The sequence below is a fragment of the Micromys minutus genome (assembly GCF_963924665.1).
Source record: "Micromys minutus genome assembly, chromosome: 2".
NCBI lineage: Eukaryota > Metazoa > Chordata > Mammalia > Rodentia > Muridae > Micromys > Micromys minutus.
In genome coordinates this window covers 4445817-4471298 of record NC_137971.1, presented here as the reverse complement: position 1 = coordinate 4471298, position 25482 = coordinate 4445817, and the positions used below count along the sequence as shown (strand labels likewise).

The 25482-nt window shown below is 47.1% G+C and overlaps 1 protein-coding gene across 1 annotated transcript in view; it reads left to right on the top strand.

The window, feature by feature from the left end:
• CASP7 (caspase 7) overlaps positions 1-4765 on the top strand; it is a 37341-nt gene extending 32576 nt beyond the window's left edge. Inside the window, exon 7 of the mRNA XM_080911018.1 lies at positions 3317-4765. Within this exon, the coding sequence (XP_080767144.1) occupies positions 3317-3546 (230 nt within the window). The 3' untranslated portion in view covers positions 3547-4765. The remainder of the gene's footprint in view (positions 1-3316) is intronic.
• Positions 4766-25482: the final 20717 nt, after the last annotated feature.

Here is a 25482-nt window from a genome sequence, read left to right as displayed (position 1 = left end):
TCCTTGCTAGAAATGCCCAACCAAGAGGACTTGGCTCGGTGGGTAAGCTGCTTGCAGTTCAAGCATTCGGACCCAAGACTGAATCCCCGGCGTCTTTGTAAGAGCCAAACATGGCTCATGTGCCCGTAACCGCAGCACCGGGTGTTTAGATAAAGGAGAACCCAGGAGGCTTGCTGGCCTGCTACTCGACTCGGGTTGGCAAGCTTCGAATTCACTGACAGACTGTCTCAAAACTAAAGTGAAGATCAATTCAGGAAGACACCCAACATGGACCTAGGTCCTTGCGCTCCATTGTGCACAAGCACAGACACACACACACACACACACACACACACACAAACACACACACTGTCCAAGCAGTACAACCTATGTAGCCATTCTAAAGTCTGAGCTTCCTGTACTCATGACCAAGTGTTGCAGATCACGGATGCCCAGGCCACCCTACAGAGTGGCTGAAGTCACACAAACATACTGTCTTGGTGTCTAGAGGGAAGAGCAGGGAGGGCAGCCTCTCTGTTGGAAGCACATAGAGAAATCTGTTCCCTCTTTTTCCCAGCACCTTTTTCCCAGCACCTTAGATCTAGATCTCTTGGCTTGTGGCCCCACCCCATTAAAACCCTTCTTCGCTCTCTCCGTCACTTCCCTGTCAACCCGAAAACTCGGTTCTCCCTCTTCCCTAATTTTAAAGGCATCTGAAAAGTTCTTTTTGTCATGAAAAGTAATGTCACAGATTCCAGAGTTGGGTGTGTCTGTCCTGGGGATCACTACTCCACTGCCACAGAACCCACTCCTCTCCCTGAGGAAACAGAATTCTCCCCCTTTGTTTCACTTAGATTAGCAATAATGGCAAGACTTTCACAATAAGCAATAATTACACATGACTCTAAAAATCATGTCATGTTAAATAATTATAAACTGTCTCTCCCATCATCCTCATAATAATTGTGTCGGTGATGGAGAAAACCATTGTTGCTTTTACAGCTGAAAAATTAATTGAACTTGGGTGGGCTTCAGAAATGTGTTGAGGGTCAAATTTCAGCGCCTAGACTCTGCTTTGCATCATAGAGCAGGAGCCTTCAGGCTGTGACCGTGGCAGGTACCATGCAGTGCCCGGAAGGAGTTGGTTTCTTGTTATTTACCAAGCCCTGTGCCTGAGTCTGCTCAGTACAAGCCTTGCCTTTGTTGGGCACAAACCCCTCGTTGAGTGAGAATTCCCCCAGCTGTAGGACTGGCAAAGGCGTGGTACACGGGTGTTAGTTCCAGTCAGTGAGTCAGTGTGTTTGGAAAACACAAAACAAAAAACAACAGCTCTGGCTGGCTCTACAGACAGGCTCTGTGAGTATGCTAAAGTCACCTGTAAGGGTAGAAAGTAAGGTCTTCCTGCTCTTTGGCAGTGCAAACACTGGCAGATATCAGTGTGGCTAAAGCCAGTATGGAGCTGTCGCTGCTCAGAGAAGGCCTGGAGGAAGTCAGGGAGGAAGGCAAACTCCTCTGTAGGGGCCAATGAGAAAGCTTTCTTTAAAAGTCACCCCTGAATTCAGTCATCAGTCTGAAGTAGGTGTAATGCTCAGTGCATCTGCTGGACAAGACCGAGTAGATCCCAGATGTGTCAGTTGTCTTGGGCCAACAGACATCTGTTTCTCGGCTGACTGGTCTCAGAAGAGGACTCTCTTCCTTCTTAATAAATGGCCGCCTTCTTCCTCTGTCCTCACATGGCAGAGAAAACACAGGGAAAAAGCAGAGCAAGTGACCTGACATGCCTTCTCATAAAGACCCACCCCTCTGACCTCACTAACTCCATGAAGGTGGTCATCCTGGAGACTAGGACCTCAACATGTAAACTTGCGGGTGGGGGGTGGGGCACAATTCAGTCAACATCTCAGCATGTGACGGCACAAAGAAAGGCCCAGCACAGACTCGACTGTACAAAGGAGCCGGTTATCGTGGGCAGTGTGTGCTGCCAAGCAGCCTGAAGTTTGCCCTGATAAAGAAATACGAGGAATCTCTTTCCAAGTGGGGAGTCATGGGATGGTATCTGCGAGGGTTACTTCCGGGGGCCCTAGAGGTCAGAGGTCAACAAGCACAAGCAGTCAGGCCACTGGGCTGAAGGATACCCCGTCTGCAGACAGTGCATTGTTGTGTGACTCACTACCCATCAGCCCCTGGCTTGGGCTTGTGGCTGCTAGTGTGTGCATGGCAGGCAAGAATTCTGTGGATACTGAAGCGTACAGTTGGCCACTGCTGACTGAACCCAGAGATGCTGGTCCAGTTCTCACCCTCCACCAGCAGGATGAAGCAGCTTACCATGGGAACTGAATACAGCTTTGTGTTGGCTCTTGCTGCCATCGAACCAAGTGAAATGGCCCCCGGGGTCTTCAGCTTTGCTGCTCAGGCAAAGACAACAGACAGCACAGAGGCCACCATTAAAAGTCACAAACAAAAGCAGTCCTTTCCCCAAAATGTCTATCCCAAGATAATGAATGGCACTCCGCATGGCTAGCTGCTGTTGTAAGTCCCTGGGTTCCCTGGGACCTGCTCCTCTGTGTCAGCCATTTCATCCTCAGTGCCTAGGTCAGCTGAGGTGTTCCTGACCTTTTAAGACATTTGGGTCAGGTGATCCAGGCAAACTCACACATCGGCTTTTTTAACCAGACATCTTTTATGGCCCATGAGAAGCACGCCTCTTGCCTAACAATGCCTGCTATCCTAGATCAGGAGCCTCTCCTGCATCTGCCCCTAAAGCCACCAGCAACACTTGACTCTGCATCTCTTCAGCAAGCTCCACCCCTCGTTCTGTGTCTCCTGACAGTAAACACACCCAGAAAATCTCTTCTGTTTTTTTCTAACTCTGTTCCCTGGGCCTGGGCCAGAAAGATGCGCTCACCCCAGAAGGGTGGTGAGGTCCTGCAAAGCGATGGAGTATGCTCCCCTCCCTAGGGGTCTCTGCAGGTACCTCGTGGTCTGTTAGGTATCTCAGGTATCCCAGATGCAGGTCCTCTGGCTGGCTGTAGCCTGCCATCGCTGGTCTTAAGTGACGTCATCTGTGCTGGAACACCCAAAGCATCCTGAGCATCTTCAGAGAGTGCTTCTTCACACACCTGAGGTGTGCGTTTTTCTCACCGCCTTCTCGTTGGTACTTGGACGCAGAGGAGAGGGAGATGATCTCCAGATTCCCGTGCTATACAGTCCTACAGGTGTTTTCTTCCTATAGCTATCAGGGTTGGTTAATGCATCTCTCTCTCTCTCTCTCTCTCTCTCTCTCTCTCTCTCTCTCTCTCTCTCCCTCCCTCCCTCCCCTCCCCCTCTCCGGCTGAAGGCTATTACTCATGGAGGAACCCAGGAAAAGGCTCCTGGTTTGTGCAGGCTCTCTGCTCTGTCCTGAACGAACACGGTAGGGACCTGGAGATCATGCAGATCCTGACCAGGGTGAACGACAGGGTGGCCAGGCACTTCGAGTCCCAGTCTGAAGACCCGCGCTTCAACGAGAAGAAGCAGATCCCGTGCGTGGTGTCCATGCTCACGAAGGAGCTGTACTTCAGCCGTTGACCGCCCTTCCGCGGAGAGCCTGCCGTTGTTCAACGGTGGACCCGGCTTTTATTTTATCTTGTTTCGATGGCTCTCAAAATATCCAGAAATGTTAAGGAGATTTAATTTCAGGAAAGTATATTGATTCTGCTAGGAGGAAGTTCTCTGGTGATGTCTGATATTCTGGGTTCCCAGGGGTGTTTTTTTTGTTTGTTTGTTTGTTTAATAGCTTTGTTCATCTGATGACTTTACACTCTTCCTTTAAGGTTAATTTCCTGTTTCTATTTTTTTTCTTGTCCTCTCCTTGAGGTCATGCTATGAGCATGACCGTTGGAGAAGATATTAGTGATGAGATGAATGGAAGGTCAGAGAATTCCAGCTCTTGATGAAAGAACACGGCCGAGACACTCGTCAGTCTCCACTGGGAAAAGGTGGCTGTTGAGTAGTTTGAATGTTTGTTTTCAGTGGCTAGGACAGGGCCTTAACCAGACCTTCCCAGGTAGGTAAGAGGAAAAGACAGCTAATATTCTAGTATATAGGACCCAATACAGAAAACAAGCCATTCTAGGTATTTCAGTGGGAATCCACTGAAGCAGGTAGTTAAGAGAGAGACAAACAGGAGTCTGTTACCTCACATGCCACTGTCAGAGGGGTTCCATTCCCTTGTCATCAGTAAGAACTGAGGCAGGACCACCTTTTAGAAGCTAGGACCATGGGGGGCTATGGTGATGGGAGCTGTACCCAGGACAAGCCACTGAGATGGAAACCAAGACAACTGAGTCGGATACCTAGACATGCCCAGGCCTCCCCAGGCCTGTGCCCATATCCTCCAGGCCTTACCATCCCAAGGTGCCTGGAAGCCTGCTAAGGAGGCCCTGGGGACCGTGCTATCCTGTGATGCAGAGCAAAGGAAAAGATAGCAAGGCAGGGGTGGTGGTAGGGGTGAACTTGGCCCAAAATGTGAATTAAATGATCATGTCCTCTGGTGTGCTACAATATATTCATTCTTCACTGATCCATGGGGTCATCCACACAGGTGCTAAAGGGTAACCAATTTTACTTTGTATACAGAATAACGTATTTTGTACACATCTGGAATTCTTTCAAATATTCCTTTTTTGTTTTGTTTTTCTGAATAATCTTTGGTTACCTCTGGTTCTACAAATGACGCTTTAGGCAAAGATCTTGGCACTTTCTTTTGGAGATTTTCTCCCTTTTGGGATTTGTTATACATTCCTGTTTTTCCCGCCTAATAAATGTTTGGCAGATGTTCCTATTTATTGATTAAAATGTGTTTCAGAGACTCCTGACTGGTCCAGTCCAGTCTCTTCTTGAAGTTGTTCAGGGCAGTAAGAAATTAGAAAGAGGACCAAAGGAACCACAAACAATTTTATTCTGAAGCAAGAACATAGTAAGTACACAATCACTTGGAAGTCTGGAAGCATTTTATAAAAAGGGTCAATCAACCTGTGAAGTGGTTTGGGATGGACAACCTCCTGTTAATTTGAGAAAAAAAAAATAGTGTAAAAGTAGACTTCTCGCAAAGAATCATTTAAGATCAGTTTGTTGGGCTTGACCTGGTCTTTGCCATCCAAAATGATGATCGGAGACCATAACTCAAGCACTCTGGGACCCTCAGCTCCCAGAATCCACAGACTGTTGTAAGCAAAGTGGGCTGGCTTCAAAGGTCCCCAGGGTAGAAATAAAGACACGGTGGCCTTGCTGGCAGAGCCCTGAGGGCCCAGCTATCAGCTCTGTAAGTTCTGCCAAATGGAAAGCAGTGGTCCCAGGTGTTAGATTTTGTTGGTTTACTTAGTGAACCAAAACCCTATTTATACAAAATATTAAAATAAACCTCATATCTAAGATGGAAGTTTACATTTGCAGCTGCATTCATGAGTATGCCAAATCAAAAGCTATGTAACCCTGAGAGGAGATCGGCACTCTCAGATGGGGACACCCCTGAACCCCGTTTCATTAAGCAACACAACTACCAAGCCTGCTTCTCTTCTATGTGGAAATTCTGTATCTGTATTGCCTGCATCTGGTTGGATCTCCGGATCCTGCTGTGTTTTCTGTAGGACATCCTCCATGTGCACGTAGGGGTATTTAACTGGCTTCCTCACGCCAGCGTTAGCACAGACTCCTCCCATTTATTGCAGGCAGAAATGCCAGTTGGTTCTCAGAAACAGCGGAAGTGAGTGAATTTGGTTTTTCCAAGTGCTGTGGTCTAAGTGAAAAAATGGCCCAAGGATTCACGTATTTAAACTCTTGGTTTCCAGTCGGTGGTGCTGTTTGGGGGAGGCTGTGGGACCTTAGGAGACAGAGACTTGGTGCTAAAGAAGTATGTCACAGGGGTCCAGCTTTGGAGGGGTATACTGTTGCCCACTTCCTGTTCGCATTTCCCACTCTGTCTCCCCTCCCTCCTGTTCCTCTGCCCCCCTCCCTCCCTTTCTGTCTCTCTCTCTTCTGAGATCTCTCTGCTTCTGGCGCCTATGGTCATGCCTTCCCTGCTGTGGTGGGATCTACCCCTCCCTTTGGGTGTTACAAGTTGAGCACCTAGCAAAAAACAAACTCAAATGGGTTCATGGACTCAGGAAGTGTTAGATTAGAGATATTTTGGATTAAGAACGCCCAGCCAATGAAATCCATCCAAATAATCCCATCCAAATAATCCCAAACTAAAGTTCTGAAATCTGAAACACTTCAGGTGTCGGGAATACACAGCCTGCAGTCTGTATTCCTTAAGCCCCTCCGGGAAAGTATCTTCATCGTTGGGTACTCACACGGACCGTGCCTGTCAAGACCAGAAATCTTATCCACGTGGCACCCATGTTCATTCATGCATCTGCGGTTACACTTTGCTTATTCATCTATTTAACTTATTTATTATTTGTGTGGGAGTTGTGCACATGCCACACTGTGCATGTGACAGTCCGAGGACAGCTCTGTGGGGTCGATTCTCTCAGCCCTTATTTGGGTACCAAGGATCAAGCGCTGGTTGCCAGGCTTCTAGCAGGCATCTTTGTCTGCTACTCCTTGTCCTTCTATATATCTAGCCTGCAGACGCAAGCTGCTGGGAGGTGGTAGAACCCAGTCCTGGGGATTATTCCTTCCCAGTTCTCATTGGTAGTGAGAACCCAAGCGTGCCCTGCAGGAGGAACAGATTGCTGTGTTCACCGCGCGAGGAAGGGCGCTCCGGCAGCGTGGTTACTATTGCATCACACGGGGGAGGCGATGTTCTGTGTGGTGTCCGTGGGCATCGTGCACGCAGATCTGGCTTTCCGCCTGGTCCTCTTCCTCAGGGTGCCACCAGCCTATTTAAGGGATCGGCTATTTATACATTCACAGATTGTCCTCGGCTTTATTCCTGAGCACATTGCTGTAAACCGTCATAAGCCCATTATGTTTATGAATTGCTTAAAACAGATTTCAGGATAAAGTGGTGGGATTTGTTGTACATGTGTCATTTGAAACCTTGGGCAGATAAAGTCCTCTGCGAGAAAGGGCGTGACGTCTCCCAAAAGGTCTCGGCTCTCACTGACCTCTGGTCCGGTCTGGAACCTGCCATATTAGCTCGCAGGTTCTCCGATGACCAAGGGTTGCCTGTTGGTGTCCTAGGTGCACACCCTTCCGTCCCGCTTTTCATCTTTTGGGACCTTTCCCAAAAAACAATGGCTGGTGAGTAGCTGTGGTGGTCCTCAGTTTCCAGAGGCAGCTCGTCTTTTTTCAGAACTAGTTTCTGCTCCCAGGATACCAGGATCTGTGGGTTTATCCAGATAAATCCTGTGCATAATCTCCTGCATACTCTCATTTTTCTATATTCATATATGGTGTGCATGCATGCATGTCTATTTATGTGCACCTGTTCATATGTGTTAGTACCCATGTGTGGTCAAGTTCACATGCAGGCCTGGTGTCAAAAGCTTCCTGTCAGAAAGGCAGTGTCTCTCAGCTGAGCCTGGAATTCACGGGTCATTTAGTGACTAGCTATCCAGTCTTTCAGGCAGTCGAGTCACAGACAGAACATCATCCCCACCCAGAATTTGCTAGGGTGCTGGGCATTGGCAGTCTGGACATGCTTGTGGACTGGGTGCCATACCTGCCGAACCACCTCTCCACTCCCTTCTGTCTATTTTAAATCATCTCTAGATTACTCATAACATCTGACACAACATGAATGCTCTGTAAATGTCATAGTACTGTATTGTTTAGGGAGATGATGAGAAAAACCATCTGTTCATGTTTGGTACAGATGCAGGTTTTTACCACATATGTTTAATCGTTGTTTAGTCGGATCTGCAAATGCAGAAATGGCAAAAGGCTGAAATGAGCCAGGAAGGCAAAGAGCAGTGTCCCAGCATCTCGGGGATACTTCCTGGATCCCCTCAGACTTCCTTGACAGGTCTGGTTTTAAATGTGTGCTCCTCGGTTTGAAGAATCACGTACTTATGTAGTTGGTCCTCTGCACTGTCCTGCTACAGGGGACACATGCCTTCTGTGGTGGCTGAACCTCGTTGTCAGCCTAACTGGATTTGGAGTTACCTCACTGGCTAGAAGGACACCAGGACAGACTTGAAACAGAGGAGACAGCTGCTGAGTAACAGCATTCCTCCCTCTTGCTGACTCCTGAGTTAACGGAAGGATTCACCTCAGGCTTCTGGCTCCATGCCATGATAGACCCTCAAATCGTGAGCTAGGATAAATCCTTTCATTCCCTGTTGCTGTGATTAAATGCCGAGACTGAAGCAACTTAAGAAAGAAAGGTTCATGGGGCTCATGATTTCAGGACAGAGACTGTCACTGTGTGGAAGTCAAGGCTGTGGGAACTTGAAAAAACTAGTCACTTTCTATTAGTCAAGAAAGCATGGACTTAATGCATACTAGTTCTTAGCTTGGTCCTTTCCCCAAATCTTGCACAGTTCAGAAAACTCCCTTTTCTAGGATTCTAACCCCCCCCCCCAATTAAAATGTGGAAGATAGCCCTCCACAGTCATATCCAGGAGCCAGTCTCACCATGACAACCTCACATGGAGATGCCCTTCTCAACGATTGTATCAAGTTGACAATCAAAACCAACCCTCATACTTTCTTCAGTTGCTTGCCAGGCATGTTACCGGAGCAACTAGAAAAGTCACTAGTTTACCTCCCTAAGGCCCCACCTCCAAGTACAATTAGCATGTGAATCTGGAAATTAAGCAGTATCTGAGCTTTTAAGGTCACAACCCATAGTGCTGCCCAGCCCCCAGCCCCTATGGTCTGTGTACCTAAGTTCATGGCTGTCTCCATTCTGAGAATCTGCTGAGGGCTGAGATCGGGTCACTTGCATGATCTCAAAGTGTCTGCAGATGTGATGTGCAGGCTGTGAGACGTCTTCCTAAGTAAAAAGGTGTTGGACTGCATGCTCTCACTAGAGGAAATAACTGTTGTATGGAGACCAGGGCATGTTCCTCCATTCTCACCTCCTATCCTGCCCTTGGGGCCTCCCAGAGAGGGATGCTTTCTCCTCCCTGCTGTGCCCTTAGGCCATAGATTGCTTTCTTGATGGGCCTCCGGGCTTGCTCAGGATCAGATGTTATGCTGCTCTTTTGGGTTCATAAATCATGAATGCAAACACGCTAAGGACATATTTTGGAAAGTCCCAGCCGACACCTCACCACTGATATGGACAAGGAAACCTCATTAGCTTACAGGTCCATGCAGGAAGAGCCCTCTACAGCATTCAATCAACCAACATCTGAAAATACATGGTCCAATGCAATGAGCTGCCTGGGGTGTTATGACTTTTAGTTTATAATGGTTTTGCAAATATTTATGCCCCCACAGCTTTCAGCAAACTTATCTCCCAATTTAAAGCCAAATGGTGGCAACAGAGTGTGAATTTAGAAGGGTTATGGCTCCAGATACACAAGTCCAGGGACTTCTCCAGCTCTGATGGTCTAACCTGAGCAAAGAGCATGGAGGTTGTGAAGGGGCTGGAGAAGGAAGGGTTAATGATAGGATAGTTAGAGTTTTACTGTTGTGAACAGATACCATGACCAAGGCAAGTCTTATAAAGGACAACAATTAATTTGGGCTGGCTTACAGGTTCAGAGGTTAAGTTCAGTATCATCAGGGTGGGAGCATGGCAGCGTCCAGGCAGGCATGGTGCAGGAGGAGCTGAGAGGTCTACAACTTCATCCAAAGGAAGCCTAGGAATAGACTCAGCATCCTCAGGCAGCTAGGAGGAGGGCCTCTAAGCCCACCCCCCACAGTGACATACTTTCTCCTACAGGCCACACCTTGTAATAGTGCCACTCCCTGGGGCTAGTGTATATAAACCATTGCATGCCACTCCCTGTCCCCCATAGGCTTGTTCAGACATATGGGGGCCAATGCTAAACATATCATGTATACACATAAGATGGGTTTGGTCTAAGTCTAGTTTTAGCTCCAGTTGTGTAAAATGCATCTCAGTCAGCAGAGCATTTATTTATATTTATAATTTTATTTTATTTTATGTTTAGTGGAGAAGCTTTGAAATGCTTACAGATTGGACTCTGGGGCCAGAGAGATGGCTCAATGGTTAAGGACTCTGCTCTTCCAGAGGTCCTGAGTTCAAATCCCAGCAACCACATGGTGGTCACAACCATCTGTAACGGGGTCCGATGCCCTCTTCTGGTGTGTCTGAAGACAGCTACAGTGTGCTCATATAAATTAAACAAACAAATATATAAAATTGGACTCTAAGTTGGACTCATGATCTGATTCCAGCTGTTCTGTCTGACCACGGGAGGCTCATGTGATCCGTCTGTTGCACCATCTGTATAAAAGGTGATACGGAGAGGCAAGAGAATGAGGTCAGTGGGAGATTTAGTGAGACCCTGACCAAGATCCATAGAGTGACACCCACGACAGTGGTGCTATGAAGATGCTGAGGATGCTGCTGCTGCTGGTCGTAAACGTCCTCTGGCTTCTTCTGCCCCCAAACTTCTGATCCGATCATGGCCTCTGATCTGTGCTGTTAAATTGAAGTCTTCCTTAAATGACTGACTGAAGGGGTCAGTGCTTACTGAACACAACTCACTGTCCAATGTCATGTCGGGTGCTTTCAAATGCAACCAGAGATGATGCCTGCCCCCAGAAGAAATTAGCAAGTCATCCCCATAAACTAGTTGGGAGAGCTGTATGTATCCAACTCTAAGTACAAAAGGGAGCTGCCCATCTGCCCGCAGACTCAGGGACAGGATGCCAGAAATACTTTCCATTCTGGCCTCTAGCAAAATGGAGGGAACAGGAAGGGGGAGGAGGTCAGCACTGGCAAATAGAAGATTCCTCCTTTAGTGATCCCGAGCTTTGGGGTGTCTGAATACCCTTAGAGGCCTGGTTTATGCAGTAGTTTCTTAGTCTGCACCACTTACACTACAGCTCTGAAGGTCTGGGATGAAAATCAGGAATCTGTTTACTGGAGGTTCTGATCCCGCCCTCTGAGGACAACAAACTTCCTATAGGCACTGAAATGAATTTAGTGCTGTGTTGGCTGTGTTGAGACCTGGTATTTGTCTGTTGGGTTGTGTTTTGGATACGAGATGGCCCACAGACTCTTGTATGTGAACGCCTGGACTCTAGCTAGTGGTGCTGGTTCCGAGGGAACCTTTGGGACGTGAAGTCTAGCGAGCAGAGGAGGGACACTAAGTGCTAACATTTAAGAAGAGACGCTGGCTTTAGCTGCATGCTTTCGTGAGCTGCCAGGGTAACAGGACCTGCTCTGTGTTCCCACTGCTGTGAGCTCTACTCTGCCTTTCCTGCCACATGGCTTTAGACAGCAAGAGGGAGCCAAGCCAACCTCTCCTGTCTTCAGTTGCTTCTCAGCTATGTTGTTACGGTGATGAGAAAAGTAACCAACACAGTATCCTCTCCCCAGACTGACTGGCAAAGGATTCAGGGAATTAATACGCTCAGGGCTGGGGTGCCCTTGCCCAGGAATTTTGAGAGTCTGCCAGGAATTTTAAGCTCAGGGCAATTTACTACGAAGAGCCTAAGACAGACACAGACCAGCAGCCTTCAGCAGATTAGCCCAGGTGCACTGCCTCTCCAGAAAGAAATCCCTTTGGCAGTTCCTGCTAGACAAGAGGGGCCATTCGTCTCCACAATGCATACTGATGTTTAACTTTTTAAACTGTCTGCATGAAGCAGGAGAATGTGTGCACTTGGGTGCAGGTTCTGAGGAGGCCAGAAGAGGGCGTCAGATCCCCTGGAGCTGGAGTCTCAGTAAGTTAGAAGATACCAACATGGGTTCAGGGAACCAAACTCTTGTACAAGAACCACGTGCACTGTCAATAACTGGGCCATCTCTTCAGCCCCCATGACTGATATGTTTTTTTAAAGAATTTCTCCTTCCTGAGATGGCTTTCATAATTAATTAGATTAATGTTAAGTAGGAAAGGAAACAAACTATTCTCAATCATGTTTTTCTGAGGGTTTAGAACTTATTCTTAGATGCTTGGGAAAACCCTCTCGGCTCCCGAAGGTTACCCTGCTCCTGGGCTGAGTTAAGTATTGACAGTTGTTAAGTCTATGATGAAGGAGATGAATTCTTTTGATTTGGGGCGGCTGGTTGTGATTTTGCTTGACGTGAAGACGCCAGCTTTCTTCTTGAGCACGCGTGGATTATACGAATATCTGCAGACCAAAACACAAAAGTAGCTTATCCCCAAAAAAAGATATGAGAGAGGACACAGCTTCTTGCTACAGAGTGATGTCCTATTATCTGGAATCAACTATAAATTACTTACCCCTCAATTTCAGCCAATGTGTTTTAAGAACACTGTGCCTGAGTTAATTTAGAGTTTAGCATGCTGCCAGTGACTGCAATGCCTTTCTTCAAAAGCTCTGTGGTGACACTTTTCTTTTTCATGGTTAAAAATAAGGTTTCCAAGGATATATGTACATCTTAAGGATTGCTATATTGAAAACCCTTTTAATCTTCCATGCCTCCCACGTGGAATGGAGAGAGAGTCTACTCTGGTTGTTCCAGAGCCCTGGAGCTCCAGGAAGCTAAGGCAAGCAAGGTATAAAACTAGACTGGTAAAGTCACATGGCTGTGAGTGTCCCCACCTGGTTAAGTGTATAAGCAAGGAAAGGTCGTGGTGTCAGACAACCTCAGCTTCAAGTCCTCACTGCCCCGTTCCCATGTCAGATAACCCAGAGGACTTGTAGTTATCCCAAACCTGCTTCTCCATCTTAGAGTAGAAATATTCCGTGTATGACCTCTTTCCATGGGTCTTGTGAAGAGTACATGAGATTAGGAAGTGAAGCACACAGCACACTGCATAGAACCAAAGCATTCAATCAGTGTGGTTGACAACAGGCCATATAGCAATGTGTGGTGCGCAAAGGATTGTGGGAAAGGAGGTGGAGAACGGAACATGGGGCGGGGGAGATTTGGACATGCAGAGGAGGCACTTTCTAAGGATAATGATTGTCCATGCAAGAAGAGAAAGGCTGTGGAGATGGCACAGGACATTCAGCACCTACCTGAAATGTGGGAGAAACCTCCAATAGAGCTTCCAGGCACAATGCAAGATGCCTAGGAAGAAAGTCGTCGTAATCAACACTGAGTCATTTTTGTCAAAGTCAGATCAGAGACGTGTCAAAACAGCAACTGCATAGGACTGGAAGTCTCACGCACATATTTCTGAAATCAAGAACTACCACAAGAGGATCTATGAGCAGCTTTACACAAAGGCTTTTATCACAGTCTTACACTCCAACCCAGTGACCACATGTCCAACCGAGAATGGGCACCACTTGCTTTTGGATCACTCAGCCATGAATAATTGTCTCATGATGCTAATGTACCTCTTAGCATTTCATTGCACCCCTTTGCTTCCCTACAGACATCCGTGCTTACCTGTGGATGTATAACTTCACTGCGAGATTCATTTCCAAAACAACTTCATTGTCTTTGGGGAAGCACTTTCTGCCAAACAAGTCAACACCAAATAAATCTGAATTTCAGATAAAATTTTATTTTAGGGTAAATACACACTGAATATTGTGTGGAATTTTCCATGATCTGAGTTTCGTGTGTTTTTGGTTTGTTTGTTTGTTGTTGCTGTTGCTGCTGTTGTTACTGGTTTGTTTCTGGGTTTGTTTAGCTGATTCTGGTAGCCTGGAGCTAACACCACAGAGCGTTGCTCTACCATCATTGTCTCTCTCAGGGATGCTGGGAGGAGCCAGGGAACTTGAAGGGTTTTCAAGCTCCACGGAGGTGTGCACCAGAAAGAAAGGACTCATTTCCATTGGTGGGTGTTTTTGTGAGGATTCTGACTCATGAAGCAAAAGGCAGATCCTTGTGTGGTTAGGAGGGGGTTGAAAATGCCTAGTTAGGCTTCTATAGACCACAAGGCGGGGACTTGATGTGATAACTGTCCACCTTAGCGTCATCAGGGAGCCTCTCTGGTGTGGGTACTAAGCAGCACTTCCTCCCAGCTGAGCTTGGGGCTGCACTCAGGAATCTGCTGGGCCAGGAGGTGGATGCCTGGGGAGAGGGGCTAGATAGAAATTGGAACCTAAAGAGGCTCTGCCCTCCAGGGAGTCTGGATAAAGGGAGATGGGAGGAGAGATACTAGATCCCTTCAACAGCTCTTCTTATTTACAGGGTAGGTAGGATTTACACCTAAGACTCAGGGGACCATGAGGAAGAGGTGCAGAAAGATGAGGAGAGGCAGAGAGGCAGAAGCTGTATCTCCTCGAACATCAGGAATCTATACCCATGAAGCCTCAACAACATGAGCGACAAGCCCTCTTGGAAGGGGAAACTTGTGTGGGGCTAACCTCAGACAAAGAACCACAGGCAACTAAGGGATGCTGAGAGTGGGAGGGAAAAAATGGAGAGAAAAACGTGTCCTCCAATACTAACTGGCCAGCTTCGAAGTCATATACATATTAGTAATGTTATGGGGATTGCAAACAATGAGCAGGAATGAGGGAGTGTGGGAAGGTTTGTGAGGAGAAACGGGAAAGAGGAAAATGACATAATTATATTTTAATTAAAAAAAATAAGTTAGTCTTGTCAAACAACGTAGGTATGGTGACTAACACTTGACCAACTCAGCAGATCCAGAACTGCCAAGGAGTCACGTGACAGGGGGTCTGTAAGGGGTTCTGTAGACTAGGTTCATGGGGGCAGGTGGACAGACCCCTTACTATGACAACCATCACAGTTCCACAGCCAGGGATCCCCTTCATCTGCCTCTGCTTCCTGACTAGACAGAATGCGACCAGCTGCTGAAGGCTCCTGCCCCCAAGCCTCCCCTCCACGGTCAACTGCACCCCAATGGCCAGAATAAAGCCTGGAGTTGCGTTGGTTGGGCATTTTGTCAGCTATGGGGAAAGCAACTAATACAAACAAAGACAAAGCCTCATGGCCATGTTCAAAGCAGACTTGGAACTGAGCTACAAGTGGTGGGTTAGGTTAAAAACACAAGGTAAGAAATCCTGTAATCCATCAGCCTATGTTTCTACAGCCTCACACCCAGTGGGAGCAAAGTTCACTCTCACTTGAGTGTACAAAAAAGACCAATTTGTGACTGAAAATTAATGTGTTGAAAGGTTTACTTTCAACTCAAGCAGCTAGCTTCTAATTTCTTTCCTATCTTGACAAGGCTTGTGGGGGCCGAAGACCAATTTCTCTTTCAGGAATAAAGACAGGAGATGTGGGTGGTTACATAAAAAATGTACCCAGCTTGTTCTCAGCAAACCACCGTTCCATGAGAATTCACCAGTTGTCCTTAACTAGCCGTGACACTTGAAAAGAAATGACCATATATGTAGTGACCTATCTGTGTGTGTATATTTCAAGGATTCTTTGGACGATCTACAGAGAATTCTTCTGTTACTGAGGAAAGAGCAGAAAATACAATAGTCTTAGCCCTTGAAGATTTTGTATTGGGTCAAGAACACTGACAGTTAATACAATTCCATGTACCAGGAAGTACTGAGTAGCAAGATCAATACGATATAGAATCTATCAACAGTGAGGTGGGAGGCTGGGGAAGAATGGGCAGGAAAGGCTTCTCCGGGGAGATTATTGTGTGAGCAGGAAGCGGGGTGGAGAGGGAGGAAGAGCAAGTAAGGTCTAGGAACAACAAAGAAAGGGGTGTTGTTAATACTAAGCCCCTGTTGTACCAATGTCCTTAGCCTCAAAACCCAGTGCAGACTGGTCATGTGCCCAATCCAAGCTCCTTGTGCAGCCCTGTGTGTGGTTCATGGTGACAAGACAGCCAATCATATGAGCCAGTGCCCTCTGCCCATCTGTCAGTAGCGATGTGCTTCTGTGTGGGGGATGCCTCTGCCCTCCAAAGCCAACAGCTATCTGTGCCAGTGAATAGCTGTCTTACTGATGACGTTGGCTGGAGACCATGTATAAAAACACCCCAGCTCCCTCAATCCGGTTTGAACTAGCTCTAGTATTTGCCTCCCCCAGATCATTGTCCCTCTAGAAATTTTCATTTGACCCTCCAGAATCTTCATCTTCCCTCCTGCAATAGCCCTCAGAAGATAGATGAGTCTTCCCTCTGATTGGCCCGCTCCAAACAGACTCTCATTTCAACACCCCTTCACAAATGGTTCTCCTAAAGTCACCAGGATGTAGTCGTACCGAATCCAGGAGTCTAATCTCATTCTCGCCTCTGTCCTCATTTTGATGGCAGAGGTCATAGCTGACCTCCTCCCCAAATACTGCTTCTAACTGAAGTCCTGCCGCTGGCTCTTCCATATCTGCTCATCTAGTGACGTCTCCCCATCCTTCCCACCCCTGCCGATCTCTGCTTTCTCCGTTCTGATCATGGCTTGACAGTGACATTAGAGCTTTCTAGAGCTTCTGCTGCCACAGTGTGGTACTTCTTCCATGGCTACAAATCTCCTCAGAACCTCCTCTCTCAGATTTTACCAGACCTAGAAATGGTAAAGGCTTGTAGCTAGTGGGCCCTGGTGTTTCATCATATATCTGACCGGCCCCTGAAACTCAATTAACGTATCTGTAAATACCCACTTAGTAACTCTCTCCTGAGTCTACTCTGAGCCCAGAGGTCTTGACAAACACACTGGGTTGGTTTTGTTGTTTGTTTATTTGTTTTTTCTATGCATGTATCCCTCATATTCGTCAATAAAGAATTATATGCCTAATTTCTTTATCTCTTCCCACGTTGCCTGTTACGCAACCATACCAATAAATGTTAAAATTAAGTATTTCTTCCTTTTAAATATAATCAACTGAAATAGATTATGATGGCTAATTTTGGTTGTCAACCTGACATACTTGAGAAGAGGGACCCTTAAGTGCAAAACTGCCTCCATCAGATTGGCCTGTGAGCATGTGTGTGGGGCATTTTCTTGCTGCATTGATAGAGGAGGGTACAGTCCCTAGGCAGGTGGGCCTGAGCTATTACACAAGAAAAGTAGCTGAATTTAAGCCTCTCACCAAGACAGGGAGGGGGCAGCAGCTCTCCATGGTTTCTGCTTCCGTTCCTGCTGGAGTTCCTGTCTCCACTTCCTCAGTGACAGACTGTGACCCTTAAACCAAAGTAAACCCTTCCCTCAAGTTGCTTTAGGTCATGGTGTTCATTACAGCAACAGAAAGTAGTCTAGAGCAGAGCGTGACAGAGATTAAAACATTGAAAAAATAAAACACATTTCCCAATACAAAAAAGACAGAACAGAGTACCAACTGGAATATAATCTTATTTTATGGGGATTTGTCTGGCTCCTCAAATTTATGATTTATGTAATTTCATATACAGCCTATTCTCTCTTCCACGGGTCCCAGAAATGAAAATGGCTACTTTCGTTATGTTTAAAGTTGAAAACAAATAAACTGGGCCACTCACATCCTGAGCTGTAGGAAAATCCCATCCCTGACTCAGAAGAACCAGAAGTCATTTTACATCCGGGACATCGTAACAAGCAGGTGAAACTACATTTCTGTGTGGAGACTACTGCTGGGGTGGCGGGCTGCTTCCTCCTCTCTTTCTCTTTCCTCTGTATTGTGACCCACCCCTTCTACTGTCCACCAAGACCCCACAGCTCAGGGTCAACCAGTGACAATATAAAAAGAGTTAGGACAAGGAAAAGGAAGGGAGTCAAAACAGGAGGCTTCTAACATCCCTCAAGCCTCCTGCATCCCTCCTGCCTCCCTCCTGCCTCCTGCATCCCTCCTACTTCCTGCATCCCTCCTGCCTCCTGCATCCCTCCTGCCTCCTGCATCCCTCCTGCCTCCTGCCTCCCTCCTGCCTCCCTCCTGCCTCCCTCCTGCCTCCTGCATCCCTCCTACTTCCTGCATCCCTCCTACTTCCTGCATCCCTCCTGCCTCCTGCCTCTTGCATCCCTCCTACTTCCTGCATCCCTCCTACTTCTTGCATCCCTCCTGCCTCCCTCCTGCCTCCTGCATCCCTCCTACTTCCTGCATCCCTCCTGCCTCCTGCCTCCCTCCTGCCTCCTGCATCCCTCCTACTTCCTGCATCCCTCCTGCCTCCCTCCTGCCTCCTGCCTCCCTCCTGCCTCCTGCCTCCCTCCTGCCTCCTGCCTCCCTCTTACCTCCTGCACCCCTCCTACCTCCTGCATCCCTCCTACCTCCTGCATCCCTCCTGCCTCCTGCATCCCTCCTGCCTCCTGCATCCCTCCTGCCTCCTGCATCCCTCCCACCTCCTGCATTCCTCCCACCTCCTAGCATCACTACCACAGCAGCTTCCTGAGTCTGAACTCTTTGGTTCACCCTTTATCACCTATCTCCATCCTCTACTCTTGTCGTGGACCCAAAAGAGAAACATGGCTTTAGCACTCTGTCAGTCTAAGAGTTGTCTTCTGCATCTCTCTGTCTTTGCATTCACAAATGAATCTAATATTAAAATGTGTGTGTGCGTGTGTGTGTGTGTGTGTGTGTGTGTGTGTGCACGTGTATGTGTGAATGTGAGTGTGTTGGTGTGGTGTTTAATGGGGAAGGATACTGTTACCTTATATTTCTTTCTGTCTCTAAAACCTTTATAGGCTACAGCCAAGGCTCATCCACAACCCTATTAGGGAACAAACAAATGAATGCTCTTTTAGGAAGCTTCAGAAGGATTTTGTTCCATCATCTGGACACCCACGTGGAGGATGAGACACCTCAGTCCAGTCCCATGATCTTCCCATTATCAGTGATCTTGCCTGGACCACCCAGTTCCTGCAGCTCTTCTGCTTTGTGGGGATAAGAGCTAGGAGCTGAGTCCACGGCCTTGCACACAATCTACCACCTTCCTCCCCTCCCCCACCATGGGGATAAGTGGTAGAAGCTGAGTCCAGGGCCTTGCACACTGCACACAATCTACCACCTTCCTCCCCCACCCCCCATGCTGCTGTACTTTCAAGATTCTCTCAAGCACGTTCTTTCCAAGAGCTGCCTTCTCATCCACCCAGCTTGGACCATCCGTCTCTGACCTCACCAGGACTCCCACCCCAAGGAGCCCATTCCCATTTCATTCATCCATTCATCTCTTTATATCTTCCCTCTTTAATCCCCTTTGATTCTGGGGTCATTTGAGCACTCTTTGGTAAGTATACTTAACTCCTTGCCTCTTTTTTTTTTCCCTTTTGTGACATCTCCCTAGGAAACACTAGCCCAGATTGGAGTCACCCCACCCCCATGAATTCCCTGTCTCTGCTCCTGAACCAAAGATTGCCACACATCAGACAAACCTAAACCTTGCCACTTACCATAGTGACCCTCAGTGGACCTGTGGTGGATCTAGCATTGGGAAAGAGAGAAGAAGGACATTTCTGAAGAACTTCCGAGAGTCCTGAAATGTGGTGATCGAATCTGAAGAGAGAAGTAAGTGTAAGGGACAAAGAGAAGTGACCCTTGTGGATGAGAACCAGATGAGAGCAACCTAGAAACAAAGCACAGAGGCTGTCAGCAAGGCTTGGCTGGCTGCCATTGCCTTTTCTCAGCAAAGACTTTGGTATCAGGCGACTATATATGTTACCAGCCAGTGGGAGGACAGTAGCAGGGTTTGCTGCTTGCCCAGTCCCTCCCTTCAGTGGTTTTCTTGTGCAAAGTCCAGCCTAGCCCGTCAACTTTTACAGGGGTAAGAAAATGGCAGCTTCAGCTACAAAAGGTCAGTTAGCATAACTGGTGCTCCGAAGGAATGAGGAAGGCCAAGAGCTTTGATACCTCAGAGAGGATAAAGAGATAGATGATCGGGTTGAAATGAGGTGAGGGGATGGGGGCTGGAGAGATGGCTCAGCAGTTAAGAACACTAACTGCTCTTCCAGAGGTCCTGAGTTCAAATCCCAGCAACCACATGGTGGCTCACAACCATCTGTAATGGGGTCTGATGTCCTCTTCTGGTGTGTCTGACAGCTACAGTGTATTTATATACGTAAAATGAATAAATCTTTAAAAAAAAAAAAAAGGAGATACAATCTACAAAAAGGTATCATCACACATAAATGAGACAGCTAAAGGTTTAAAAAAAAAAGAAGAAATGAGGTGATGAGAAGAAGAACCAAGATATGGAGTTGCAGTGACAAAGGGAGGCCAGCAGTTTGTAAGGGTCACACAGACATAGGTCATTGCAATGGCCCGGGGTTAGCCACGGAGGGAGGAAGGAAAGGGATGTAGAGATGAACGCTATCATTGTGGTGTTAGACCTAATGGTCTCCTGGCCTCTCTGGCCCAAGGATGAGTTCTCCAAGTTTTTCATTGTTTGTGTGTCCATGACACAGTGACTGGCACCCAGCAGTCATAGAATTATAGTGTGAGAGGCCCTAGACACAGCCAGCTGTGGGGTGACCGCCAACGGAGTGCGCAGTCATGTGGAGGATGAAACAGTCGTCGAATACAGGATCAGACAAATGCGTACAACATGGTAAGAGTGAATCTTCCCCCCGAGTTTACGTAGGCTCAGATGGTGTCCCGAGACTCTGGCTCTTCTTGAAAGAGAAGAGGTCCGTGGGAAGTGGGGCTTGAGTGACACCGGGAAGATTGGTAGAAAGCTAGCCAGGGGAGGAGTTTAGGAAGAGTAAGCTAGAGAGCGGGGGTGTCGTGGACAAAGACCACGATGGCCAGAGTCCAGAAATCAAGGGGAGAGGCTTTGCTTCTGTGGTCCTTCCTAGAGAGGCCGGGACTGATGCACAGAGACCATTCCCCACCTCTCTGGCTGAACCCTGACTTTGTTCAGATGGCAGTAGGAAGCACCAGCACAGGTCTAAGCCAAAGAGACTCCATTTCCTCTTGGTTCAGAGACTGGTCTTAAGGTGACATGACCAGCCCAATCAGATGCAACAGGAAACCTTCCTCGGGTCTGTAGGAAAACTGTTTCTCCTTGATGTGAAAAGGACTTACAGGGATGTTCATTTCCCATACATCCCTTCCCTGCGACTTGGGTGCTGTTTTTGGAAAACATGGTACAATGACTGACAACCATGACCCAAACAATCAGAGCTACCAAGCCAGTGTTAGAAAATCACCAAGTGACTCTGGACCACTTCACTCAGACATTCAGCACGGTCTGACAAATAAGGTATGGGCCACTTTGTTTTTTCCTTTAAATGTACAGGTAGAAACAGTCTTACCCATAATGCCCACAGCTTGGTCACTAGACTCATAAAGTCATGAAAGGACTTCATATTGTGTCTTCACAAACGTAGGGTGATTAGGAAGTCACTGAATGGGACAGGGGACGAGTTTTTGCACGGTTCTGTGTTTACAGTGTCTGTAGGACACTATGTGTAGAGCTTTTTCTTGTCTTGCCTCTTTTAATTCTTTGTTTTAGAAAAGAGATGCAGTAAAGATGGCCTACAGTGTGGCTGATGTCACTACTTATTGTGGTGTCTGGGTCAGTGAGCACACATGTGTCTCGTCAGCTTGCACACTGGTGAGCCTTTGGCTTTGGACCAAGGGCAGGATCACACTGTGGCCTGAATGGGTACTGAGGGTGCTTTGAACAAGGAGAGAAACGAGACCATGAGGACCCCTGATCTGGCAACCTGCCCAGCTAACCTTACCAGTCAGTCGCAGAGCAGGGTGAGAGCTCAGAGTAACTGGTCCTAACCTAGATCTCACAAATGACAGGCTACAAAGGAGCACCTGCTAGCCACAAAGGCAACATAGGCTGGAGTTTCATCTCTGTCCCCAGCTGTGTGACCTTTAGCAAACTATGTCGTCTCTCAATTGCAGTTTCCTCTTTTGGGGATTAAGAGGTCATTCTCACTTTGTAGAGTTGTTGGGACTAAATGAGACTCTGAGTGAAAAAAGCCCCTGTAAACACTGGGTATTTCCACGCCGTACACACTGCTGAGCTCTGTTCTGGTGAAGGAGGAACAGGAAATTAAAGAGTAATTTCAAGACAGAGGCCTGTCTGTCGTGTAATTAGCAGGTTAGTTGTCTGGAATTTCAAAGAAGCTGTTTACTTGAAAAGATGTTTGACTGACAGCCTTGCCCGTGCTGTTGGTGATGATTAAGGAAAAGAAGCCATACTTCTATCTCCTGGCAGGTTTCTGGGTCTGTCATTTGTTTCATTGGTTTTAGGGTTTTTTTTTTAAAGGTTTATTTCATGTATATGAGTACACTGTAGCTGTCTTCAGACACACTAGAAGAAGGCATCAGATCCCATGACAGGTGGTTGTGAGCCACCATGTAGTTGCTGGGAATTGAACTCAGGACCTCTGGAAGAGCAGCCAGTGCTCTTAACTGCTGAGCCATCTCTCCAGCCCATCTGTTTTATTGATATAAAGGAATACAAATCATAATGTAATTTCCTCTTTCCCTGTTGGTTAGGGCTTGACAGGCTATCAGTAGCTCTGCAGTTCACAGTGGAGACCAGCACAGCTGTGGAAGACTCTAACATCTGGACAAAGACCAGCTGTGAAGCCAGAGAGCTTTCAGGTCCAAGGTTGACTTTATATCAGGAAATATATTTCAAGAAATGGTTTCTCCTAAAACAAGCAAAGCCAGTTCTGTGCAGGAGAACAAACTGATTACTTCTACATACCTGGAGCCCACAGAGTTGCCAAAAGGAGACTGAACAAGGTCGGCCCCTCCCTATGGTGCAAAAGTAAACAATGGAGAAAGAACCCTAGCTGAAGGCTAACCAGCACGGTGCAGCTGCTTTTCAAGTGAAGTCTTTTTTGTTTTTAAGATTTATTTTTATTTTATTTATAGGTGAGGTCACTGTAGCTGTCTTTAGACACTTCAGAAGAGAGCATCCTATTATAGATGGTTGTGAGCCACCATGTGGTTGCTGGGAATTGAACTCAGGACCTCTGGAAGAGCAGTCAGTGCTCTTAATGGCTGAGCCATCTCTCCAGCCCGAAAGTGAAGTCTTACACTTTAGGAAAGAGTCTGTGAAGTCAGGATTGTCTATCCAAAGCTGAACATGGTGACACACTCCTATAGTTCCAGGACTCAGTAGGCTGAGACCAGGGAACACTGTGAATTCAAGACCAGCCTTGTCTACCTGGTGAGTTCTAGGTTAGCCTCGGAAACAGAGAGACTTTGTTTCAAACGAGAGGGGGTGGGGAGAATTATCCACCCTATCATGCAGATGAATAACTAAATCCAAAGTCTGAAAGACTACACTGTTAATGAATATGTGGCAAAGCTGACAGGAGCTGAGCCACCTCAGCAAGAGTGACAAAGATTAAAGTAAATACCACGTCCTTTTGTCTCTAAAGGTGACGTAATGATGACATAACTCCCGTGCACTCTATGCACCCTCTATAATATGAGTTAGAAATACCTGCAGGCCCCTTAGCTGGCCAATACTACTGAAATGGCAACTGTGTACAGTTCTTGCTTTGAAGAGGCCTTGTGCTGGACAGCATCCCAGCCCCTCCCCACAACAATGGAACTACTCCATCATGCATAAATTAGCCAATCTTCCAGGAAACTACTCGAAGGAATGAGTGTATTAGAGAAGCCAGGTTTTTGTTTCCTGGTCAGGTACCAAGCAATTCTTCCTAGGGAAGATGTGTTGGTGAGATAGAGCTGGGTGGGAAGCAGAGAATTGTTTCAGTGGTAGTCACTGCAGAAGGTCAAGGCTCGGTGGACATTGTCCTCAATAAGAGTCATTGTTACTATGGTCCAAAGTCTTGCAGGAATTTTTAAAATTTGTTTGCTTTTTTTTTTTTTTTAACCAGGTACCTGGAACATTAGGTGTAATTCTGTGCCAAGTCACAAGAAGAATGGGAGCTCAGGACTTCCCCCTGGGACAAAAGTAAAATCTTCCCGAGCCTCACTGAGCACTTCCTGCTGGTTCACATTTCAAGCAGAGCCTGTACTTAATCCCCACAGTCACACTGAGAGCAGAGTAGCCAGAGTTCCGGAGCCAAGGAACTGTGCCTGTCGGAGACCTACCAGGTGACCTAGTAAGTACTGCTGGACTGTGACGGGTTTGGATTCCCAAGTTTATGGTGATCTGGGAGCTTTTTCACGACTGAGCAATTGCAAATTGGAAAACTGGAAAACTTCCAATTGAGCAGTCTTGCTATTTTGGGCTTTTTCTTTCTAATCTTCTCTGGCTGTAGAACCAGAGGGAAATGGGACCTCTTGGCATCTGACTTATAAACTCCCTACTGGCATGACAGTAACCAGGCCACGGAACAGATGTGAGCTCTTCCAGGCTGAGACTGAAGAGCTAAATTGAACAGATGTGCCAGGGCATAGAGCCTGTCTGCTTATTTGAGGCCAGTGACAAGAACTACAAGAACACTATAAAGAGATCACATTCTCCGTTTCTTGTCTGTCTGTCTGCCATCTACCTATCCATCCATCTATCTATCTGTCTGTCCATCTGTCTGTTTGTCTGTATGTCTGTCTGTCAGTTTTTGAGATAGAGCCTCACAAGGTAGCCCTGGCCGGCCTACAACTCTTGGAGATTACCAGCCTCTACCCATCAAGTGCTGGAATTAAAGCCATGTGCCACCGTGCCCCACAGTCTCCTTTGTTGACCGGGCAGAAGTACACAGTCCTAAGTGACTTTCGAGTTAGAATTTGGCTCCTGTTTTGGATTCTTAACTCTGCAGAGATTAGTTGCTTAATCTTTCTCATGGTTGTTTCCTTGTCTGTGGCTGGATGTTACAGAACCGTAAAAATAATTTAAACTCCCGGTGCACACTGGGATGAATTATGTGTACCATAAATGCTAGTAGCTATCACTGAGCCACAAAGCATAGAATATGTGAGGCAGAGAGGACCTGGTAACCAGCGTTCTTGGTAACAAGCACCTATTATATGCTGAGGTCTCTTGAGTTCTACTGACGCTCACAGCACTCACAGTCCTGCGGGTAGACCATAGAGGGATACTGTACTCAGGACTGGACTCAAGATCCTGTCTTTCCTCACTGATAGGGAAAAAAATTAAAAACAGACTCCACAGTTAGCACACTAAGCTGGCGTGCTCTACACTGTACCTGTGTGGTGGGTGGGGAGAAGGCACAACAGCTGTCCCCATAGGCCACACTGGAGCCCTTTGTGGGCATCGTAAGGCCAGAGCTGCCGCCCAGAGCACACTTTACTGGGCTTAGTGCACTAAGAGAATGATGCAGAAGTCTCTGTGAGCATCTGTGTGGAGCCCCACAAGTCTGCTTAGGGAGCTAGATCCACGCCGTAGCTTTCTCTCGAGCGTGCAGGTCTCCATTTGTGAAGTAAGCCCCTTCATCACAGGCTAGCTCTGAGACCCAACCGTCAGAGTGCGCGAACCTACATGCCTCCCGTGCTCAGGGTCAGGCACACTTACACTCTCCTTGGCACCAGTCAGAGCTCGGGTGCTGCGGGAGGATTAAGCATGGATTCTATGCAAACCAGGAAACAGCAGGATGTTCTCAAACCAGTACTATCAGGAAGATTGTATCCCTCCCTTTACATACGATAAAGGCCTTAAAAACAAATAAGTATTTTATCAGGAACATCCTTTTTTAAAAAATCAAAGAACAGCCTTA